The sequence below is a fragment of the Papio anubis genome, chromosome 11 (assembly GCF_008728515.1).
Source record: "Papio anubis isolate 15944 chromosome 11, Panubis1.0, whole genome shotgun sequence".
Classification (NCBI taxonomy): Eukaryota; Metazoa; Chordata; class Mammalia; order Primates; family Cercopithecidae; genus Papio; species Papio anubis.
In genome coordinates this window covers 453740-476056 of record NC_044986.1, presented here as the reverse complement: position 1 = coordinate 476056, position 22317 = coordinate 453740, and the positions used below count along the sequence as shown (strand labels likewise).

General features: G+C 55.1%; 1 protein-coding gene across 2 annotated transcripts in view; it reads right to left on the bottom strand.

Moving 5' to 3' along the window:
- CFAP46 (cilia and flagella associated protein 46) overlaps positions 1-22317 on the bottom strand; it is a 119997-nt gene that overhangs the window by 77041 nt on the left and 20639 nt on the right. For both annotated transcript variants that reach the window (XM_031651966.1, XM_021943888.2), the window contains 9 exons: positions 21585-21712; positions 19858-19991; positions 16987-17199; positions 16596-16761; positions 14456-14605; positions 13677-13784; positions 12998-13164; positions 2802-2933; positions 2214-2376 (listed from right to left, as the gene is read on the bottom strand). In XM_031651966.1, coding sequence (XP_031507826.1) covers positions 2214-2376; positions 2802-2933; positions 12998-13164; positions 13677-13784; positions 14456-14605; positions 16596-16761; positions 16987-17199; positions 19858-19991; positions 21585-21712 — 1361 coding nt within the window. The remainder of the gene's footprint in view (positions 1-2213; positions 2377-2801; positions 2934-12997; positions 13165-13676; positions 13785-14455; positions 14606-16595; positions 16762-16986; positions 17200-19857; positions 19992-21584; positions 21713-22317) is intronic.

The window sequence follows — 22317 nt, the reverse complement described above, 5'->3', positions numbered from 1 at the left end:
AAAAAGTGATCCTCACATTCATATGGAATTAAAAAAGTGATCCTCAAATTTATATGGAATTGCAAGGGGTCCCAAAGAGCTAAAATAATCTTGAAAAACAACAAAGTTGGAGGACCCATGCTTCCCAACTTGGAAACATATTACAAAGCTACAGTGACTCAAACAGCATAGTATTGGCAAAATGATACCATATAGGCCAGTGAAATAGAATAGAGAGCCCCAAAATAAACGCTTGCATTTCTGGTCAAATTATTTTCAGCAACAGTGCCAAGACCATTCACTAGGGAAAGCACAGTCTCTTCAAGTGGTGCTGGAAAAACTGGATATCCACATGCAAAAGAATGATGTTGAACCTTTACCTAATTCCATATGCAAAAATTAACTCAAATGGATCAAAGATCTAAACTTAAGAGCTAAAGCTACAAAATTCTCAGAAGAAAATAATGGAGAAAATCCTCATGGTATTGGATGTAGCAATGACCAGGGATATGACACTAAAGATACAGGCAACAAAAGAAAAAAATAGATAAATTGGACCTCTTAAAAATTAGGAACATTTGTACATCAAATGGCATGATCAAATGAGTGAAAAGTTAACCCACAGAATGGGAGAAAATACTTGCACATCAGGTATCTGCTAAGGGATTAATATCCAGGCTCCATCCTGAGGCTCTCTGGCCATGAATCTCCGTCTGTTATGGACCTCACCATCTGCAGGCCCTCCCTTCACGGGGCCCTGCAAGACACTGCAGGTTTGTAGGAACCACATATCTGGGTCAGCCAGGATTCTTGGTCACAAGTAGTAAAAATCTACTCTGGTCTTCCTGGGCAGCCAGAAAATGTGCTGGGCAGCGCCAGTGGAAGGCTAAGCCCTGGGGCCAGGAAGCTGCATCTTGCCCACAGGATGGCCACATGTGGGTTGGCAGGTTGGCAGGCCAGGTGGAGCAGCCTTGGCTTGCCTCTGTACTCTCCAGTCTGGCTCCAGAGGCAGTTCTGCAGAGCTCAGACCCAGGCTTCCTGGGGAAGCCAGTCCAGGAGGGTCCCTTTGCCTAGACCATACTGGATGAGGAGGCACTGCCCCGGAGGAGGCCAGCATAGGGAGAGGTTGGGGTGGGCTGGACAGCCCAGAGGCCCCAACACAGCCTTTTCAAAGTCAGGCCAAGAAGCTGCCTTGGGCATGCATCTGAGGATCTGTGCAGTGGCTTCTGTGGTGGCGCCCACTGCCTGTGCCTGCTGTCTTGTGCCCCACTCCCCTGTCCTCCTCCTCCCACTGGAGCTTCGGGTTATGCGGCTGCTCCTCTTAGAAGGGCTCCGTTTTGTGGGTTCTCTGTGGCTGACTCCTGATTCCCGGTTCCGGCTGAGGCCAGAAGAGAGCTCAGAGGGGGCTGGACTGGCTCAGCCCTGGTCTAAAGACTGACCCCAACCCAAGAGTCTCAGCCTCTTCCCAGGAGGAGGGGTTGCCTCCCCATCTCCCAGCAGGGAGCTGCGTCCACAGACCTGTGAGCCAGGAGCACGAAGCCCTCACCAACTCCAGAGCCTACTCAGGAAGCCCAGTCCACAAGGCCAAGGCTTGTCCTGCAAATCTGTGCCCAGGGAGAAGCTGGCCAGGCTCCTGCTCTTGGGGAGAGGCCTGCAGGACCACTCCAGGACCCAAGCCCAGCCTCCCTCCAACAACCCTAGAAGGAGGTGCACTCTTGGATCCACATGGCCCCTCTCCTGCAACCATCCTCCCTGGGTTGCCCCATCCCCTGGGCCTTGGGGGCTCCACTCCCTGCCACCCCACTCTGCCTTAAGCCTCCAGAGGCACCTGTGGCTCAGCCCCTGCCCTCTGCCCTGCCCTCTGCTTGCTGTTCCTCCGGGCCACCCTCTCTCACGGCAGGTGGGGCCTGTCCTCCCTGCCTAGAAACCAAGCCACTTAAGGAAGGGACTGTGCTGGCCTCGCTCTCTACCCACTGCTGTGTGTCTCCAGTTCTGAGAGCCCCTCGGTGCATGTATGCTGCTGGGGGAGGTCAGGGCTGAGCACCGAGTCCAGCAGGGGGCCCCACAGTGCTGGCACTTGGGGACCCCTCTTAGCCCCCTCCCCTCCTCGGCTGGTGCTGGTGCACCCTCTGGGAGGCCTGTGGGGTCTTTCTTTGGGAGTCTCTCCAGTCCTTTCTGGAAGACCCGCTAGAGGCCTCAGTGGGAGTCAGGAGCCCCCTCCAGGGCTGGCGCACCTGCTTTCTGGCCTCTGTCTTGTTGATGATGCCAATGATCCTTTTCAGGGCACCCTTGGCCTTCTTCCTGTAGACAGCTGAGGACAGGAGCGGGAGCCAGGCGTTCCAGTAGTGCCGTGCGGCCAGCATCACCAGGGTGCTGCTGCCCGCGATGCCTCCAAACCTGAAAGACGGCAGGTCATGACACAGTGGCTCCACCTGGGCCCACCTGGAGCTGCTGGACCAGGAGGGACAGGAAGGTCGGGCGCCCAGGGCCCATCCACGCGCTTGCTCCCTCCCGGGCAGGTGACTTGCTCAGGCGTCCCTGCTGCATCCTCCCCAGTGGGCCTTTCTGGGCAGCGCAGGGTCAGACCCCCACCAAGGTCAGGCTGTATTAGCCCAGGCAGGTACAAGGGCAAGAGGGGGCCACCGCACCTCCTTGAAGACTGTGCCCCGAACTGGCCACACTGTCCACCTCGCCCTCCCTGGCAGGAGCCCTCCCTTGGGCCCACAGGACAGACCACAGCCTTGGTGAGCACAGGGGTCTGGCACAGCAGGGGATGCACACAGCCCCCACAGCACCACCCCAGTCCCTTTAGAGCCATGCACCTGGCGCTCTCCGTGAAGGCCTTGGCTGCCACCAGCCGCAGCTGCTTCCGGCCCTTCAGGTTCTCCATGATGCTCCTGCCCTGGATGCCCGTGGCCGTGCACAGCATCTCTGCCACCAGCCGGGACTCCTCGCTGCAGGACACAGGGCCAGTGAGGAGGGAGACCCCTGTGGCCCACCTTGGATCCTCCCTCCCTGGGTCACGGTCACTGACCTGTGGACTGCACAGGTGGTATTTTAAGACGGGCACCTCCTGGCCCATGAGCACATGTGCACAGGGCTCCGCCCTCCCCGAATCTGAGCCAGCCTCAGGGACTCGCCAGACTGCAGGGATGCAAGGCCCTGGTCTTCTGAGGCCTGGAGTGCCCACGTGTGGCCTGGGCACTGGAGACAGCCACCCTGGGAATGCTCTCAACCACGGAGCTGGCAGCCACGTGGCAATGGTGGGAGTGGGCTGTGGGGACATCCAGCCAGTGGACCCTCAAGACTGTCGCCCCAGCTGACTCTCACAGGAATCTTATGAGAGACCCCAACTCAAAACTCACTGGCTGTGTCCAGTCAGTCCCCAGAACCACGGCGCAGAATCACTAACTGTTTTTTTAATGACTAATCTTTAGAGGGGCTTGTGCAGCAACAGATCCACAGAACCAGCCCCTCTTTGGGGGCCTCTCCCCTCTACGGGTCCTGCTGCCCGGGCCCACATGGAAGTCTGGCCTCAGAAGGTCCACTCTGCACCCAGAGCTTGGCTGGGCGCACACTCCTGGGCGTCAACAGCAGCATCAGCTCCACAGCTCCTCCTCCCTGGACATTCGCTGCTCCAGTGCTGCCGTGGCTGGGGCTGCAACGCCACACACAGTAAGGCAGGATTCCCGCCATGGACGGGGAGCACGCCCTTGCGGCTCAGCTCAGAGGAGGCACCGGATTTATTCTCTGAGAAAGATGCTGGTTCACGGGTAGACTCCCTTCATGGACCAGGGTCCAGAGCCAGGGACCTGCTTGCAGGAGCAGACAGCTGCTTCTGCCCCTCTGTCCCGAAGGAGTCAAAAGAGGAAGGCGCTGCCCCTTGGCCTGCATGGACCCGTAGTGCCCAAAGCAAGCCGGTGGTGTGAAGCTGAAACCACCTTCTAAGGCGGGCATGGCAACCTAGGCAGGGCAGGAAGGAGGGTTCCGTTTCCTGGGCACTGCCGTCCTAAACATTTTGATCTGTGTTAGGCAGTTGTTGAGTGTTCCATAAATGCCAGTGAGTGAGGTCTGCTCCTTCCATCTGTAGCCTCAGTGACTTCCCCCCGCTTTGCTCCGTCAGCTGCTGAAAGAGGAATGTTAAAATCTACAGCTAGAACCGTAGATGGATCCATGTTTCACTTCCTGTATTTTCAAGCTCTGCTATGAGGTGAACACACATTTAGCATTTTTATGTCTTCTTGAAGATTTAATCCTTTATGATAAGGAAGGTCTACCTCGGATAGTGTGCCTGGGCCGTTGAACCGCCACACCAGCTTTCTCGTGGTTGGCGCTTGCACAGTGCTTCTCTCCCGTCTTTTTGCCTTTAATCTGTGTCTTTACATTTGAAGAGGGTCTCCTGTACATAGTTGATCATTGGGTCTTGCTCCTGTGTTCTGTGGGATAAACTGCATTTTAACTGCAGTGCTGGTTCGTTTACATTTAATGGAATGACTGTTATGACCAGGGTCAAATCCACCATTTGCTCCTTGCTTTCCTTTTGACTTACATGTTCTTTGTTCCTTTCCTCCCTTTTTTTTGCATGAACTAAATATTTTTAGTATCCCAATTCATATCCTCTATTAGATTTTTCGTTATATCTCTTTGCTTCATTCCATTTCTTAGCACTTGCTCTGGGGATTGCAGTATGCATCCTTCACCACCCACGTCTACCTCACCCGAGTCCTACTCCACGTCACGTGCGGCAGGAGGGCCCTCGGAATCGCTGCCTCTCAGCCCGTCCCGTGTGTTTCCACTGCCCTGCATCTTGCCTCTATATTATGAAAAATCCCACAATAGGATCTTATTTTTGCTTTAAAAGGTCAAGTGTTTCTTGAAGAATTTAAGAACTGAAAGGGAAAAAAGTCTTTTATGTTTACCCCCAAATTTACCATTTTTCATGTTTTTCATCTCCTCTAGCATGTCCTCTTCTAAGGATTGGCTGGGAATGGATCCTCTTAGCTTTTATTAGTCTTAAAATGTCTTGATTCTGTATTCATTTCTGAGGACTATTGCTGGCGGATATAGAATTCTAGATTGACAGGTTTTCTTTTTCAACACTTAAAAACCATCACCCTTTGTATTCTGGTTTGCATTGTCTCTGATGAGAAGCCAGCAGCAATTCTTGCCCTGGTTTTCCTGTATGCACAGATCCATCCCCACGCTAACTTCTTTCCAGGATCTTCTCCCGGTCTTTGGTCTTTGGCAATGTGACTACAATTCCCCCACGATGGAGCCAGGCGTGGTTCTCTTTGCTTTTATCCCACTTGGGGTTCCTTGAAAGTCTTGGATCTCCAGGTTGATATTTTTAATTCAACTTGTAAAATTTTCAGCCATTATGTTTTCAAATGTGTGTATTTTGGCCTCCCCCGGCTGCCTCTGTCTTCCTGAGACTCCAGTTGCACTCAGGTTAGACCCCCTGCTATGGCGCCCCGGTCACAGATGAAAGCTCTATGGCCCCACTGGTCGCAGACGGAAAGCTCTGTTCATTTAGTTTCTCCGTTTTTCTCCCTGTGCTTCGGTTTTCAGAGTCTGCTGGCCTGGATTCGAAGTTACTGATCATTCTTCAGTGTCCAGCCTGATGATACGCTCTTCCAGTGGCATTTCCATTTCAGACACTTTGTTTTTCATTTCTAGGAATTCCATTCAGTTACTTCATTATAGGTTCCATTCTTTATTGAAATTCCTGTCTGTACACTAGTTATTTCCATTGAAAATCTGTGATTATATTGACAGCAGCTGTTTTCGACTCCTTGTCTGCTCATGTCAACATACACCACAGCTGGGTCCATCGGCTGTTTTTTTTCATCCTGGTTATAAGTCACATTTTCTTGCTTTTGTGCACATCTAGTAATTTCTGACTTTGTGCTGGACACTGTGAGGGCTCAACTGCTGAAAGTGTCGACTGTGTCGACTTCCTTTAAAGAGTGTTGGGTTTTGTTCTGACAGGCAGTTAATTACTGGTGGCTCAGCTTCATCCTACTGACATGTGGTTTAGGCTTTGTTGGGGCAAGTCTGTACTCACCCCATTGCTAAGGTGTGTCTTTCTGAATGCCTGGTGTTCAGTGAGGTACCCCCCGATGTGAGCTGGTCATAACTCCAACTTCTCTTAGCACAGGATGGCCTCTGGCATCTTGTCAGCTTACAGACCCCTCCGTACCTGTTTTCTGCCAGGCCTGGAATCTAGTCCTGCGCACACATCGTTTACCACCAGGCAGGCCACAGACTCATGGGTGGCTCCACAGAACGAGGGCCCTGCCCCACATGCCCACGTCACGTCCTAGACACCTCAGCTGCTGCAGCCCCAAGCCCTGACCTGTTTCTCCCCACGACTCTTCCATCTGAGGCCCGCTCCCCAGGCTGCAGCATGGGAAGCTCCCTGAGGCAGAATGCAGAGCCCACTTCTGATATTTCCTTCTAGCAAGAATGGCTGCCTTGTACTACCTGCTGTCCAACAGCTAAAAACAACTGTCTCATGTATATTTTCAAGTTTTACAGTTTTTCTTTTTCACAGCACAAGAGTATGACACCCATTATGCTTTCAAGGCCAGAACTAGGTGACTTTTAAATTTATATTAATAACATTACATATAAATATACATAATATATAATATATAAATATATATAAAATCACTGTTGGTGATAACGTTAAATAAAAATGTTGAGCTGAGTTGGAAGGTCCAAATGACACTCTTAGACTATTGTTCTTTACGCATTTTGTGTGTATTTTAAGAATCTCATGAAATTTCTTATTAATATAAATTCCTTGACGTTAATAGCATAAGTGTGAAACTGATTTGGTAACTACACATTCACAAATTGAGAATATGAACTGATTAGTAACTGTTCTACTTTTCCCCAAGAATGGAAAGCCACTTTGCCATTAGTGTAAAACGCTATCATAAAAGCTACACTGTGACAAATTCCATGCCAGGGTTTCTACACGTAATTTTCAAAATGGAAAGAAATTAGGATGAAGAACTGAAACACGTGTAAACTTTTTAAAGTATCTCTTACAAAGGCTGATCGTCTGCTGCATGTGGGCATGGGTCCTGCTGGACTCGGGGAGGGCCTGTGGCTCTGACAGTGACCAGCGAGGTGACTACATCATCTCCTGCTGAGCAGCAGCCTGCTGTGGAAACCCACCCACGCTGCACCCAGGGCAGAGCGGCTCCTGCTGGGCGCAATGACACCAAGTGCCACTAGAGGACAGCAATGGTCCACAAAGGACTTTCCAAAAGTCCTCACATGGAAATCCAATTTTTCCAGTCTCATATGACCTCTCCTTTTCCCTGTTACCGTATGTATAAATTTACAGCTTTAGCTAATTTAACAGAAAAATTGATTTTTAAGTCAACTTACACAGCAGTGGCAGGGCCAGGGCGCCCAGCCCCGACATCCTCCTGTTGTGTGCCGCTGTGCCCTCAACACTTGGGGAAGTAATGCTCACTCAGTTACGAGGAGGCTCTGTGCAGAGCACTGTGCACCATCACCTCTGTGACGCTGTCTTTGTAGTTTATTTCTCTTAGAAATAATGTTTGTTCTGTTCTGTTTGGAGACAGAGTCTCGCTGTGCCACCCAGGCTGGAGTGCAGTGGCACAATCACGGCTTGCTGCAGCCTCGACCTACAGGCTGCTTACGAGGATGAATTAAGTTCAGCTCACTCAGACCCCCTGTAGCCCCTTCCAACTGACCTGTGTGGCCAGTGACCGCATGACACTTAATCCCCACCTATCACCTTAGCACCTACGATGTCATGCCAGCCTCTCATCTTCCGGTCCCCACCGTGACCCTGGTGACTCACCTTCCCGGCGAGGACCACAACACCCACACTTCCCTTAGCTCGTCCTTCCTGCTCTACCAGCGGATGTTACCTGCGCTTTTCCTTCACTTTCGTATTGCCAAAATCCATCCTTTCGTCAAAATGCTTCCTTCTTTGTCAACAAGTTAATCCTAAAAGTGGAATATCATGAACACCATGTTTCTCACTGGAGAGTCTGGCTGTAAATGACTTGGTTTCCCAGACTCTCTAATTGGTGTGCCCCACTGAACTGTCCCCACCCGTCATGTGAGGGACTCTGTTTCCCCGCCCTCCCCAGGGTCCTCCTGAGCCGCCTGATGCGGTCAGGCAGCTCTCTCTGCACAGCGTCCATCTGGGGACAGCTCTTGACTACTTTCCCGGGTTGAGTCTGTTATTTCCAGCATCCCACATATCTTTCTCTTTTTTTTTGGTTTACTTCCTTGTTTTTCTGGATCATATCCTCAAGAAACTTTCTAAAAATGGTGTATGGGAAGTATACTCTCTGGGTCCTTTTGTCTAAAATGGCTTATTTTGACCTGATACGTGACTGACAGTTTGGGTGAGCTCGAACTCGACGCTGAAAACTACCTCCACTTGGAACGTTCTATTTTCTTTCTGCTTCAAGTGGTGGCTGCTGAGAAGGCTGGGGCAGTTCTATTTCCTGCTCCTCTGATCTCGGCCTGGGGTCAGTCAGAGACTTCCAGAGACACCTCTGATCCCAGCCTGGTGTCTCAGCATGTCCAGAGCCAGGCAGATGTATTTTCAGCCTCAGCACATCCAGGGCCTGAGGGGCCAGGGTGGGTGGCCGGCGTCTCCTGCTCATGCCCGAGCTGCAGGGCTGGGGATGCGCCCCCGGCCCCACCTGCACAGGAAGGCCAGGGAGGGACACCAAAGCAGGCGAGTTTTCCTTTTGGAAGCAAATTGATTTGTATTACAGACTGCAGGGAAAACGTAACCTCTAGCCTCTGACAGAGGGATGCCAAAGAGGGGGGCCTGGCATGGAATCCTGTCCATATGGTTTTGGAAGAAAGATCATTCGCAATGAAAAGCCCCTCGATGTTGGCAGAAAACAGTGGGACACGGCTCCATCCCAACTCTGCTCCAGCCCTTTGCTGCCACGCTCTCCCTCCAGCTCCCCTGGTGAACATGGGGCACCACATGGCAGCGCCAGGCCAGCAGGGCAGGGTCCCAGGTGCATGGCTCCTGGCAGGGCTCACAGCCTCCTGAGCACTCTCAGCCTCACCCCTGCCAAGGCAGTGCTTGCAGCCCATCGCCTGGGTTCAGTCCCAGCTCTGCCACTCACCCCAGCTGGGTGGCCTCAGGAGCAACTTGGCCTCTGCCTGCCCATTTCCTGCTCTAGAGCCTGGGAACAGCAGTGCCTGCCAACCGAGAAGACTGAACGGGGGGCCTGGTGCATGATGCCCCATCTGGACACTGAGAAGAATGAACGGAGGCCTGGCACATGATGCCCCGTCCTGGGCACTGAGAAGAGTGAATGGGGGTCATGGCACGTGATGCCCTGTCCTGGGCACTGAGAAGAGTAAATGGGGCCTGGTGCATGATGCCCCATCTGGACACTGAGAAGAATGAACGGAGGCCTGGCACATGATGCCCCGTCCTGGGCACTGAGAAGAGTGACTGGGGGCATGGCACATGATGCCCGGCCCCTGGGCACTGAGAAGAGGAATGGGGGGCATGGCACGCGGATGCCCTGTTCAAATTGAGGAATGAACCGGGGCCTGGGCGCTATGATGCCCCATCCTAGGCACTGGTGAAGTGAAGGGAGGCCTGGCGCTGCGGATGCCCCATCCTAGGCACTGAGAAGAGTGAAGGGGAGGCCTGGCGCGTGATGCCCATCCTAGGAACTGAAAAGAGTGAATGGGGGCATGGCGCATGATGACCCATCCTGGGCACTGAGAAGAGTGAATGGGGGCCGGGCACATGATGCCCCATCCTGGGCATTGAGAAAAGTGAACGGGGGGCCTGGTACACGGTGCCGTCTTGAGCACTGGCCTGCTTGTGCCTCTGAGCACCCAGGAGACCCTGAACATGTGGAAGTTGCCAACGTGAAAGGCATCTTGGCACGTTCCCATGTTGGCCTCGCATCCCCACGGGTGTGGCCAACACAGGCCCTGGAGCCATCCCGGTGGGCAGGGCCGTGGGAAGACGGGGCGTGGGCCTGGGGTGCTCCTCGGCTCTGGCAGGTGCTGCCACACTGGCCATTTGGCCACAGAAAACATCTTTACAGCCTTTGGGTCAGCAGTTTCACCTTCCAGGATTATTAGACCCAGGAAATTGGCCAAAAAGAACCTCAAGGGAAACAACCTTTACCGCGGAAGCATTTACAACCGATGGAAACGGCCTCGTATTCAAAAACGGGGAAAAGATTAGGGACAATAATAATCGCCCAACTGGATGGAACACGGTAAGCCACTAAAAGTGAGATCCGTGAAAATGAAAGAATGGGAATGTTCTGTGTCCGGCTACGCTGCCGACGGGGACTGGCGGGATGGCTGACTCTGGAGGGCGAGCGAGGGACCCCAGTCAGAGGCCAGTTTCTTTTTTTCCTTTTTTTTTTTTTTTAAGATCCAATTTATTTGGAGAAAAAAAAACCCACAACCCAAAGGATGGGATTTTACATCAAGACATCTCCCAGGTAACAAGTCTACAGATTACAAATCATATTCATAGAAGATATTTTTGTACAAATTTTACATGTATTCAGGAGCAGGACATCAATCAATCCCCGTTTCTATTTTAATAGGGGGGACGAGGTAGGGGAGAGGGAAAAACAGTTTTGGATATAACTATTTGGAAGGAGAGCAGACATTGGGTGTAACTGTCTGGAAGGGGAGCAGACACTGGGTGTAACTGTCTGGAAGGGGAGCAGACACTGGGTGTAACTGTCTGGAAGGGGAGCAGACATTGGATGTAACTATCTGGAAGGATGGGAGACATGAAGAGGGCAAACCCTAGCTTTTCATTATCTACAATCAATGGTTTTTCCTTTAAAAAAAAAAAAAAAACAACCTTTCAATCTTCAACACTCTTTAAAAGCCCACTTCTTAGCTACTGGCCAATCCACACCAATTATTTAAACTCACTTGGTACACACCTTTGCCAACGGGGTAGATTATATTCACTATGCCCACTGCTGCAGCACGCATCGACCCACGCCCCTGCGTGGCTGAACAGGGCCTAATCTAGGACTGACGGGAGACGGGCTTGCAAACCAAGATCAACGGGTCGCTTCCCTGCTAGTACTGTCTACCAAGCTGATCCATACAAAACTGCACATAAAAGCAGGCAAGTGTAGCTACTGTGTTGCAAGAGAAACCAGGACCTTGTTAAATGATTCTCTCCATTACCATCTATTCTCTCAAGGGAAGCTTTAAAAAAATATAATAAAGAAAAACAACACATTGGTCTGGCCGCCTCAGGAATCCGACAAGCATTGGTGTGGCATTTCAGTGGAGAGGGAAACTTGGGGGGAAAAAACTCATCAAGGTTGTAAAAAAGGCTCCCCATTTAACTGTCCCTGTCCCCATGTATCCACCACCCAAGACCACCCATTATTCTGGAGCACTCTGATCTATCAAAGGGGTCAGAGCATCAGGAGCAGGCGAGGAGTGAGAACCAAAAGACACCAAGAAACCGATTTGCCTGAGAAAAGCAGTGATTCTTCCTTCCACAGCTCTCCACAGCTGAGAGAGAAAACGCCCAAGACATCATCTATGTCACTTCGAGACTGCTTTTTGGGAGGTTAAGAGTAGCACGAAGAACTTAAGATGACGACAAGAGTCTAAATTTTTAGTTTCAAGGTTTCAACAGAATGTGGATATATTCAAACTTTCAAAAAGGACAGTGTTTAGAAAGGGTAAAACTAGGACACAGAAAACACTGGGAATTACCACGACCCCCAAGTGCTTCCGGCTCCAGGAAACAATCATTCATGTGTTTGCTGGAGGTCACACGATTTTCCCCTATTACCTGGTGCAAAATGACTCATCACTTCCCAAAAGCTTCTTTTCAAACCACGATTTTCCCATTTATTTTGGTCCAACGCAGTCCTATTCTTTATGGCTTATAGTCTCACTCCCAACTACCCCCCTGGGGGGTAAAAAATAATAATAATAATGATAATAATTCCCCCTAGGCTGGCCCCCAAAACTCAGAATTAAATAAGAGGAGGGGCTGGCAGCCTCCTGGAGACTAAAACAACTTGAGGCTAAATCTACCTTTCCAAGAGTGGAAAATTTATTCAGATAACGTCTGAGAATTTATATATGCACAGGCCATTTTCTTTCATTGAAATTACCCTTATTTTCAAATTTAATTAGCGTGCATATCTGTCTATTCAAAATTATTTCAAAGCTGTATGTCATTAGAAATGGCAGGTTTCTACCTGCTGAATGTCCGTGTCCCTCAGAATTCCCTTCTATCTGCCATAGGCAGAGTGTCCGTGTCCCCTCAGAATTCCCTTCTATCTGCCATAGGCAGAGTGTCCGTGTCCCCTCAGAATTCCCTTCTATCTGCCATAGGCAGAGGTCCGTGTCCCTCAGAATCTGCTGCTGGGAGATCCCTCACCCCACAGTGATGGTAAGCATGCGGCCTGAGGGGTTGGATCATGGGGATGGAGCCCTCACCAACAGGGTTAGTCCCTTATGAAAGGGACCCCAGAGAGCCCCTGCCCCTTCCCGCATGCGAGGACACAGGAGGAGGCACCGTCTGGGAGCCGGGAAGGGGCCCTCGGCAGACGCCGACTCTGCCGCACCTCGATGGGACCTCCAGCCTCCGGAACTGTGAGCAGGAACCATCTGGGGTGGGAGCCCCCCATCTGTGGCCCTTCGTCCCAGCCTCTGAAGGCTGAGGCCCCCCCTTTCTGTGCCAACGATGCACACGCAGCCAGCAGGCCACACACCCCTCCTGGGAGGCCCATGTGACTTGAGAATCCTTCCCGACCAGCTTTCCACGGGCCACTGCTGCCGTGTCCATGAGGGCCCAGGGCTGGCAGGAGGAGGCCGCCTGTGCACGTGGCTGAGGCCCACAGGAAGGTTTCTGGACCGGGCCTGGGGACCTGGTGGGGCGCTCACATGCACCCTGATCTGTGATTGCAGCCCAGGCCCGCGCTCCCTGCCCATTCTGGGGGAATTGGTCCAGTCATGAGAGCTTACTTACGGCCCAAATATCTTCAGGTACTTGATGCCCATTTCCACAGCCCTGTGAGCACAGGCCATGGTGGTCTCATGGTCACGTGCCGCATAGGCGAAGTGGGTCAGCCGCGTCAGGGTCTGCAGCTCCACCAGGGGGTCTGACCAGTTGCACTCAGAAGCCATTTTCACCAACTTCCAGTGGGTGGCAAGAGAAGGGGCACCATGTTAGCAACAACGACCTTCCAGCGGCTGCAGCCCCACGGACCACGCAGCACGTGTGATTCTACACAGAGGCGTGGCCTGTGAAGGGCCACTGCGCCACAGACCACAAAAGCTGAGCTACCACGTCCATGCCTGTGAGGGCCCCTGATGTTTTTGCAGCTCCCACACCCCACAGGGTGTCCTGGACACGGGACTGGCGTGTGCAGTCCCCGGCTGCCCCTGAGCGGCGCAGGGTGGGGCGGGACATGGAGGGTCCGCTCAGACAGCATTTGCCTCACACCAGGAGACGGGGACTCTGAGCATAAAGCTGAAGGAAGTGCGCAGAGGGGCGCAGCTCTGTTGGGAGGTGGAGGAGAGCGGGGCAGAGTGGGGGTCAGCATGCACGACGAGGCTTGAGTTCCAGCCACCTTGGGCAACACCTCGGACCCTCGGCGTCCTCGCCTCTGGGCCCCCGGCCTCCGGAGACCCCTGGGGACACCTACCTGGGCCAGGGAGGGGACAGTGAAGTCCATGAGGCCCAGCCCGTTGCATGAGTACATTTCCAAGGCAACGAGGACTCTGGTCACCGAGCTGACATCCTCGTTGGTGCCCTGGTGGGAAGGATGCCCTGAGTGCCTCAGCCCAAGAGTGCGGGGGAGTCTGGAACATGTGTGAATCGAACACTGCGAGGTATTAGTTTTATGGCAACAATCAGACCACGAAATTGGGAGCGTTTAGACCTTAGGCTGTGTTTCTAACTGTGAATCTGCAGGTCATCTTCTCATACAACGAGGAGCCCCAGGACTGTGCGGCCCCATGTGTGAGGCAGTCTTGTCTGCTGGCTGGGGGATCCCCGAGGAGGGAAGGACCAGTGGGCCTGACACGGTGGCTGCCTGGCCAGGCAGGTTGATGCCTGGACCCTCCCCACCTCCCTGGGCCCCACTCGGCCCTGGCTCCTGGCCAGGTTCCAAGGCCCCTCCTCCATCAGGCCTTCCAGGAGCTCACGGGGCCGGCCCTGGGCCCGCTCCTCCTCGGGAGAGGGCAGCATCCCCCAGGCCCAGCAGCTCACAGACCCCGTGGACGGGTGGGCAGAGGAGGCCCCGTGCCGCACTCAAAGTCAGTCAGCGGCAGTGAGTTCAATGGGAAAAGGGAGTGCCCAGGCCATCCCTGGTGGCTCCATCTGGAGCCAAGTGGTCCTGGGGGCCCCACCACCCCCAGCTGTCTTGGACCTCTATGTCCACAGGGCCTCGATCGGAGGCCAGATGCGGGCAGGGGCGCCCACCTGCTCCTCGGTGCCCAGCCGCGGCCCAATCTGCTGCTGTAGCAGCTGCTTGGCCTTGACCCAGGTGGCGATGAGCTGCTGCCGGGTGCTGGTGGGCACCGTCTCCTCGGGCGCACTCCCATTGGTCAGGTTCAGGGCAAACTCGCAGACCTAGGATGGATGTGTTCTTGGTCATGAAACCTGAATTCTAAACAGGGGACCTTGAGCCAAGATCCAAACCATTAAAAGATGGATGGACCCAGCTCCTGTTCCAGCCTGTGAAACACATGAGACCTCAGGCCCCCCAGGGCTGCACCAAAAACCCAGCAGACGAAGCCCCACTCCCAGGCGCCGAGGACGAGGACGCAGCCGCACACATGGGGAGGCAGCTGCCACCTGGTCTCCGGTGCACCCCGGTCCTCTCACTCCTGAGCTGTCTTGGGAACACCTGCTCCTTGTAAAACATCTCAGTAGCACAGACACCTACTGGGCAGCGTCCTTCCCCTTCCTCCCCCTCTATCCTTGCTTCTGGATAAACTTTCAAACGCTGGTCAAGTTCCACACAGACCTTCCATCGGAATGTGTTTGGGGAGCACTGACTCCCCTCTTCACCACCTGGCTCCCAGTCCAGGCACTGCCCAAGCCAGCTTCCTCTCACTCTGCCATTCACTCCGTGCTCCCGGATTGCCAGGTCAGTGCCGGCGCTTCCTCTCAGCATCTGGATCCAGCCGTCATCACATCCAAGAGGGAAGCTCCTCTGCACCCCCAGCTGCCTCCCGGGGCCCACAACAGGCTCAGCTGCACTCACAGCTGCCCAAGCTGCCCACGGCGTCCTCCCCTCCGCAGCCTCCAGCCTGATCCCTGCAGGTCCCCGGAGCCGGCCCCTGGTCCCCTCTCAGAAGAACGACCTGCACCTGATGCCACAGCCGGTGCTCCTGGCCGTCCTGGCTGGATCACACTGACTGCCCAGGGCCAGCCGTCCCCACTGGGAGCTGGTAGCACCAGGGCCCTCTCTGGCTGTGGCCTAGCACAGCTGACTGTCAGTGCTGACCGTGAGCGCCGTGAGTGCCGTGCCGCAGGCTCGAGACTCTCCAGCCCACGGTTTTATCCATGGCCCAGAAAGGGTCATGCGGGATGAGCTTTAGCACAAAGTCTTCCTTCAAGGGTGGGGACAGCTCCCTCCCTGTGCCCCTGCGGGGACACTCAAGGCCTCCCTGCCCCGGCCCCACCGCGGGTGCTCCACACACAGGCTCCAGGAGGTTCCGACTCCCCTGACCCTTTAGGAAACCGGCTTTCTCCCGGGTTCTCTGAGGCTGTTCTGAGTTAGAAACGGGCAGTGGCTTGACACACACTTCGGCAACATCCGTCAACGTGAACACTCCCTTTTCCCTTCCTTTTGGATTACAACAAAATCCAAATTCCGTGGGATAAATGATCCGCCTGGGCCACCAGGATCGTCCCACACACTGGGTCTGCTGCGTTTTACTGGGACGGCTGCATTTGTGGGTGACACGGTCCCTGTTTCCCGCTGTTCCAATCCGCCATTTCTGGTTCTATTTCCACTCCCCTCAGCCTGGAGCCCGCCCCGAGGGGAGGCCCACACCCACCCACAGGTCTTGCTTTCCTCTCTCCAGCCCTGGCTTTACTTCCTAGCAACTGGAGCCCCTGACGTTTTACTTCCTAAATTGTTCTTACGTCTGTCACCTCCACTGAGGGCAGTTTGCTCTCCCAGGGCCTTTCCAGGAGCCTTCAGAAGCTCAGCCCCAGCCTCCAGCCTCATGTCTGCAGGGCTCTGTCTCGGTGGGGTCGGCTGCCTCCCCGCTCTCTCCCTCCACTCCCGCCCCCTCACACACACACCTTTCTCTCTCTCTCTCCCCCCCCCCACCTCTTTCTCTGTCTCTTCCCTTCTCTCTTCTTCTCTCTCCTTTCTCCTCTGTCTTTTCCTCTCTCTCTCTTTTCTCTGTCTCTTCTCTCTCCTTTCCTCTCTCTCTCCTTTCTCCTGTCTCTCCTCTCTCTCTTATCCTCTTTCCTCTCTCTCTTTTCTCCTCTCTCCTTTCCTCTCTCTCCTCTCACTTCTCCTCTCTTCTCTCTCCTCTCCTCTCTCTGTTCACCTTTCTCTCCCCCCAACCCTGTCTCTCTCTCGGCACCATGGAGGTGCTACCTCCACCGCTGTTTTGATCTCGGAGGTGGCTCCTGGGTCCAGTGGGCTGTGAAACGTGTTTGGTCGCATGAATTTCCTGGACTTCTCAGCAGCCTGGACTGGAATCCAGCTGATGATCAGGCCTCGCGCCAGGGTGTTGCAGAGCGTCACCAGCATCACGGGGTCCCTGGGAGACACGCTTGTCAGAGGGAATCTTGGCCCCCGCAGGCCACACCCCGATCCCATGCACAGAGTACTCAGGCCGTGGTAGGAGGCCTGAGATGCACAGGTGCCCATGAGCCTCCTCTGCTGGGACGCAGAGGGCCACGGAGCGCAGCTGCCTGCCTTTGTTCCGGGGTCTCCCGAGGGAAGAAGCCCCTCCTTGCGTGACTGCAGCACTGCCCACACACACCCACTGTGGCCCGTGGCCTTGACGATGCTCAGGAGGTGGTACAGGGCGTCCACCAGCTCCTTCTGCCGCCCGGCCAGGATCAGGTGGTGGTTGTGGTTCAGGACGTAGACCACGGCGTTCTGTACGATCCACGCCTCCTGGATCTCCTGTCCGATCTCCGCAGAGCGTAGCCAGTTATTCATGGCATACTGGGACAGACTCTCCACCCAGGTTCTGCAAAATGAGCATGTCAAGCCCTTCATGCAGGGTCCCCAGCTCTGGGGCCGGGAGCAGGACGGCCAAGCCCTTCATGTAGGGTGCCCAGCCCCAGGGCCGGGACCAGGGCAGCACTTCGCTGCGGGAATTTGCCCCGGCTGAAGCGTCGGGATGGTCATCAGAACCTCTGGGCAGCCAAGCCTTCTTGTCTGAGGTGCCTTGCTTGAGGCAGGACCCAGGGCAGCCAAGCCCATGCAGGGTGCCTTGGCCTTTGGGGGAGGCCAAGTTTAGGAGTTAAGCCAAGCCCTTCATGCAGGGTGCCCCAGCGAGGGCGGGACCAGGATAGCTATAGGACCGGAAAAGGACTGCAGAGGGAAAGCGGGTGGGGGCGGGTGGGCGTCGACCAAACTCCATCTGCATTCACAGCGCTCCTGCCACTGGCACTCCCGCCTGAGCCCCGCCTCCCGTCCCATCAGCAGCCGCGTTCCACTCTCATGGGAGGGCCAACCACACTGCCAGCTGCGCTTTCCGAGGATCTAGGCTGCGCGCTCCTTGTGAGAACCGAACCAACGCCTGACGATCTGAGGTGGAAACAGCTTCATCCTGGGACCAGCCTCCCCCTAGCCAGTCCATGGAAAAACTGTCTCCCACAAAACCAGTGCCCGGGGCTAACACAGCTGGGGACGGCTGCCTACATGTGAAACAGTCTTTCCCACCCGCCCTCTCTAAAGACAGTGTAGACTCTTCTACGAGACTCCCTTGTTTCCGGAAGTCTGTGGAGCCCTGGGCTCAGAAAGGGGCTCCTGTGGGGGCTGCACGGGGCGGAGACACTCTGCCCCACCCTCCACCCAGCCCCCCATAGCCTGCGCACTCCACCTGAAGCACTGGGGCCCAGCCTGGTGCTCCCCATTCCCAGCGGCCCCCTCGTTCCAGTTTGTCCTCATCCTCCCTGGACACCTCCAACAGCCCCAGCTGGTTCCCATGGCCACGAGCGCTCACACTTGCCACGGGACCCCTGCTCACCTGCAAACCTCCGGCCCCCGGCCCGAGGCTGCGTCCAGCCACACTGCAGCTGCCTCGCGCCTCCTGGCCTTGCTCCACACTGCGAAGCGCCGCCCTCCCTCCTGCCCAAGCGAGCATCTTCCTCTTCCTCCCCACCTGAATTACGCCCTTCCCCAGGGAGCCGGCACACGGAGCGCAGGGCAGTCAGCCTTCACTCAGCAGTGTGGACATGGACAGGGTCTGTCCGTCCCACTAGACCAGGCTGGGCAAACAGCATTTTGGACTTTGCAAGCTCCACATAGTCTTCACTATATTTTTTCTATTTTGTTTTACAAATTTAAAAGTGTCAAAGCCACTCTCAGCTCACAGGCTACAAACAGCTTGAGCCCTGATTTTCAGACCCTCCTCTGTCTATGAGCAGGCCCAGCAGGAGTGCAGAGCTCTGCCCAGCCTTGGGCCTTGGGATGCCTGGAAAGGCATCCGGAGCCCCTGCCTGAAATGATGGGGTGTGAGGGCTGGGAGCCCGGGGCCGACCTGGGCCAGGCAGCTCCTCACAGAGCCCAGAGCTGCTACAGGAGACGGGATCCCGAGAGGCCAAGACAAAGGCCACCTGCAGCCATCATCGCCATTGCTGCTGCCTGACCACCTCTTCCCTCCAAAGGGCTCGGCTGGGTGGCTCCAGGCGTGCACAACAAGCAGGGACAGCTGACTTTCCTTCTGCCCCGTGTGACCGGTGAGGACAGGGACGCTGTGCCCAGCTTCTGTTGCATGGATAGTCGGGACACCCAAGGTTACCACGTTCATGTGCTTGGCGCAGCTGCATCGGAGGGATAAGTTCCCGTGTCCTACGCACGGTAAGCAACTATGGTTTACGGGGATGCTGGGAGGGGGACACTGAACGTCCCCAATAGCGAGAAACAATGCACGTCCAACATGACGGATTCACTAATTACCCAGATCTGATCACCACGTTACATGGATCAAAACGTCACTATGCACCCCAGAAACATTAAATTATTACTTGTCAATTAAAAAAATAAGTTAAAAATATTTAATTTTAGATTAAAAATAGGTAAAAACCATCACTGCTGGTAAAGCACTCCAATTTCATGATTATTTCTGAACTTGGAGCCTCATGTCGGCAAATCCTGTGAGATGTTCTGTACAAACTAATTTTTCTCATTGACACACAAGGAGTTTTCGAGGCCAAGGCAGTCCTTGATGGCTTTTCCCACAATAGGAGGGAGAGCAGAGCTTTTCCTCGGAGCAAATACAGAAGCTGCTCCTTCTATCTCCTGCCACGAAGCACCTCCCCACACGAAGACCACCTCCCCACACGAAGACCACCTCCCCACAGCTGCCTTTCATGCACCGTCAGAGGGACCGACGAGAGTGACACGGTGGAAAGACACTCGTGAACTTCTCCTCGTAGTGACAACAAACGACGCCCGGGGTCTTGCTAGGAACAACTGCTAAAAACAAGTGAGGCCACGTCACCCCGTTTCCTCTTTCATGGTCTCAATGTCATTTACGTGACAGTGGACACTTCCCCGACATGAGAAGCCTGTGTCCTTACGAATGCGAAGGGCGTCCCTCCCTACGCCAGGCTGAGTGCAGGGCACCCTCTGACCCACGGCCCGGGCAGTGCTCAAGGCCACCGTCGCCTCTGCCCACCTGTATGTGATCCACTCGGCATTCGCCTCCGGGGGCTCAGGCACGTAGCCGGCTGGGTGCTGGCTCAGGTCCTCTGGGGGGATGGCCCGGTCATTCAGCTCTACACCTTCTGACCGCAGCAAATGAACCGTGGCCTGCAAAACACACATGCAGTGGGAGGGGTTGTGGGTGGAGCACAGGCCAGCCCCAGATGGGAAACACACATGCCCTTCCCTCAGCTCTGATCTGAAAATGCCAAGCACAGGCTGGGAGACCCGTCTGCTGCGCCCTTTCCAAGCCGGGCCTGCCCCGACAGCCACTCCAAGGACTAAAGCCCGTCCCTCGCAGACTTTCTCCACCCATCAGCACGAGGGTCAGGGAAGAGAAGGTCCTTCCAGAGCACCGCACACCCCAGTGGCCCCGAAGGACCAACAGTGGCTTCCTGGTATCAGCAGACACCGGCCAGCATTTGCACTTCCCCTACATCATCATTATGTTTTAAATGCTTGAGGGGAAAGGGCTGTGCTGGCCTGTGGAGTGTGCACAAGCACGTGGCACAGAACCGTGGCCTCTGCTGGCTCTGGTTCTGCCATCTGACCTCTGGCTCCCTGAGCAGAGGGGTCTGTGCCGCTTCTCACCCTGACCCCAGCTGAGCTCATGGGCCTAGCACTTGGGAGCCACTCGGCGGACATACTCCATAAATCTGCAGGTGCCCTGCCCTCCGAGGCTGATGGCCATGCACCCACTGAGCCAGTCCACAGACATCTAACCGAGAGTGGCTCTGGGAACTCTGAAGTCACACAGTCACAAAGGCCACGCTCATGTTGCCGCAGCGCGGTGACTGCGAGCTCAGACCGAGGTCCCAGGGCCGGGTTTGGATCCCGCTCTGCCATTTCCACCTGCTGACTTTGGGCAGGGCGAGCCCGGGCGTCTCTGAGCCTGCGTGGGAGGAACAGGCCTGGTGGCCCCATGGCAGGGGCCCCGGACATCACGCCACATTCAATGCACTTCTGCAGCAAATGCCGAGGTACCATCCCCCCATGGAGCGGCGGTCGCCATGTGTCATCCACACAACTGCAGATTCACCACTCGGAAATGATTCCCAAGAGAAACTTACACCCATGCACATTTTGGGTTATATTTTTCTCCTAGAAAATCTCCCAAGAATCCAGGAAGTTTTCCCTCCCTCATATTTGTTTTATTTGAAGCACAGAAGGTTCTATGACGATAAATATCTGCAGTGGGTTAACAGGCCATGTGGACACCAACGCCTGCTCTGCAGAGGTTGTGCGGATGCAGGAAAGCAACCCTCCATTCCATTGAACCACCTTGTGCCATTGAACCCATGTGCCTCCTTCCCCTTGTGCCTGTGTCCACCTCCAGTCCATGTTCCACTTGTGTTGAACCCCCACCTTCACCTCCTTGTCGAACCCCACCTCCATGTGCACCCCTCCATTGTGTGAACCCCACCTCGGTGCCACCTCCAGTCCCATTAATTCCACCTCCCTTGTGCCACCTCAGGAGATCCCGTGAACCCCACCCCATGACCTCAGCCCCGGCTGACCCACCTCTGCAATGCACCTCATTTGACAGAACCCCACTTCCAGGGCAGCCTCGGCCCCGGCCAGACCCACCCCCAGGACACCTCCAGCCCCATGACCCCACCTCCCGCTGATGCACCTCAGGCCTGATGAACCCCACCTCCGGGACGCACCTCAGCCCTGACAAACCCCACCTCAGCGACGCACCTCAGCACCGATGAACCCCACCTCCGCAGACTTCCGCAGCAGGTCGGGGCACACCTGCCTCTGCAGGACGACCTCAGGGTGGCTCCAGGTGTCCTGCACCGAGCCGTCCCTGCCTCGCCTCTTCTTCCCTGAGAGAAAAATGGCAGCAGGTAAGGATCATGTTTTTTTCCAGCAAATATATAAAAACACAAGAATTCCTGGCCCATCTTGGAGTGCCTGAGCCTCTCCCCAGCTCCCAGTAGGGTCCACCAAGGTAGGCGGGTGAGCGGGAGGTGGGCAGCTTGCCCAGGAAGGGGCTGGAGGAGCTCTCCGTGGGGTGGCGGAGCTGGGTGTAGTGCTGGCCTCCAGCCAGGGCTTGCTCTTGGCCACATTCCTGCAAATGCTCTTGGCACCTGTGGCTCTCCCAGCTCCTCCTGCATACCCCACCTTCTGGAGGGGTTCCCCCCCAACTCCTGCAGGACTCCCAGGCCCCCTGTGCCCGTTCTGTCACTTCCCTCGTCCCTCTGGGTCCTGACTGTCCCTGAGACAGGTGCCTCTCCAGGGCCTGGTGCTGACTGATGAGGCTGCCCCACCCACGTCCTGCTCCCGCTGGGCCTGTGGCCACTGCCCTCTGCCTGCAGGTGCCCCGCATGGGCATCTGCTTGCTGGCTGTGGCTGCCCCTGCCTGAGCCTCCGAGGCCCCCAGTGACTGAAGACGGAGCATGATGATGGTGCTTGTGGCTCGGCCGACACA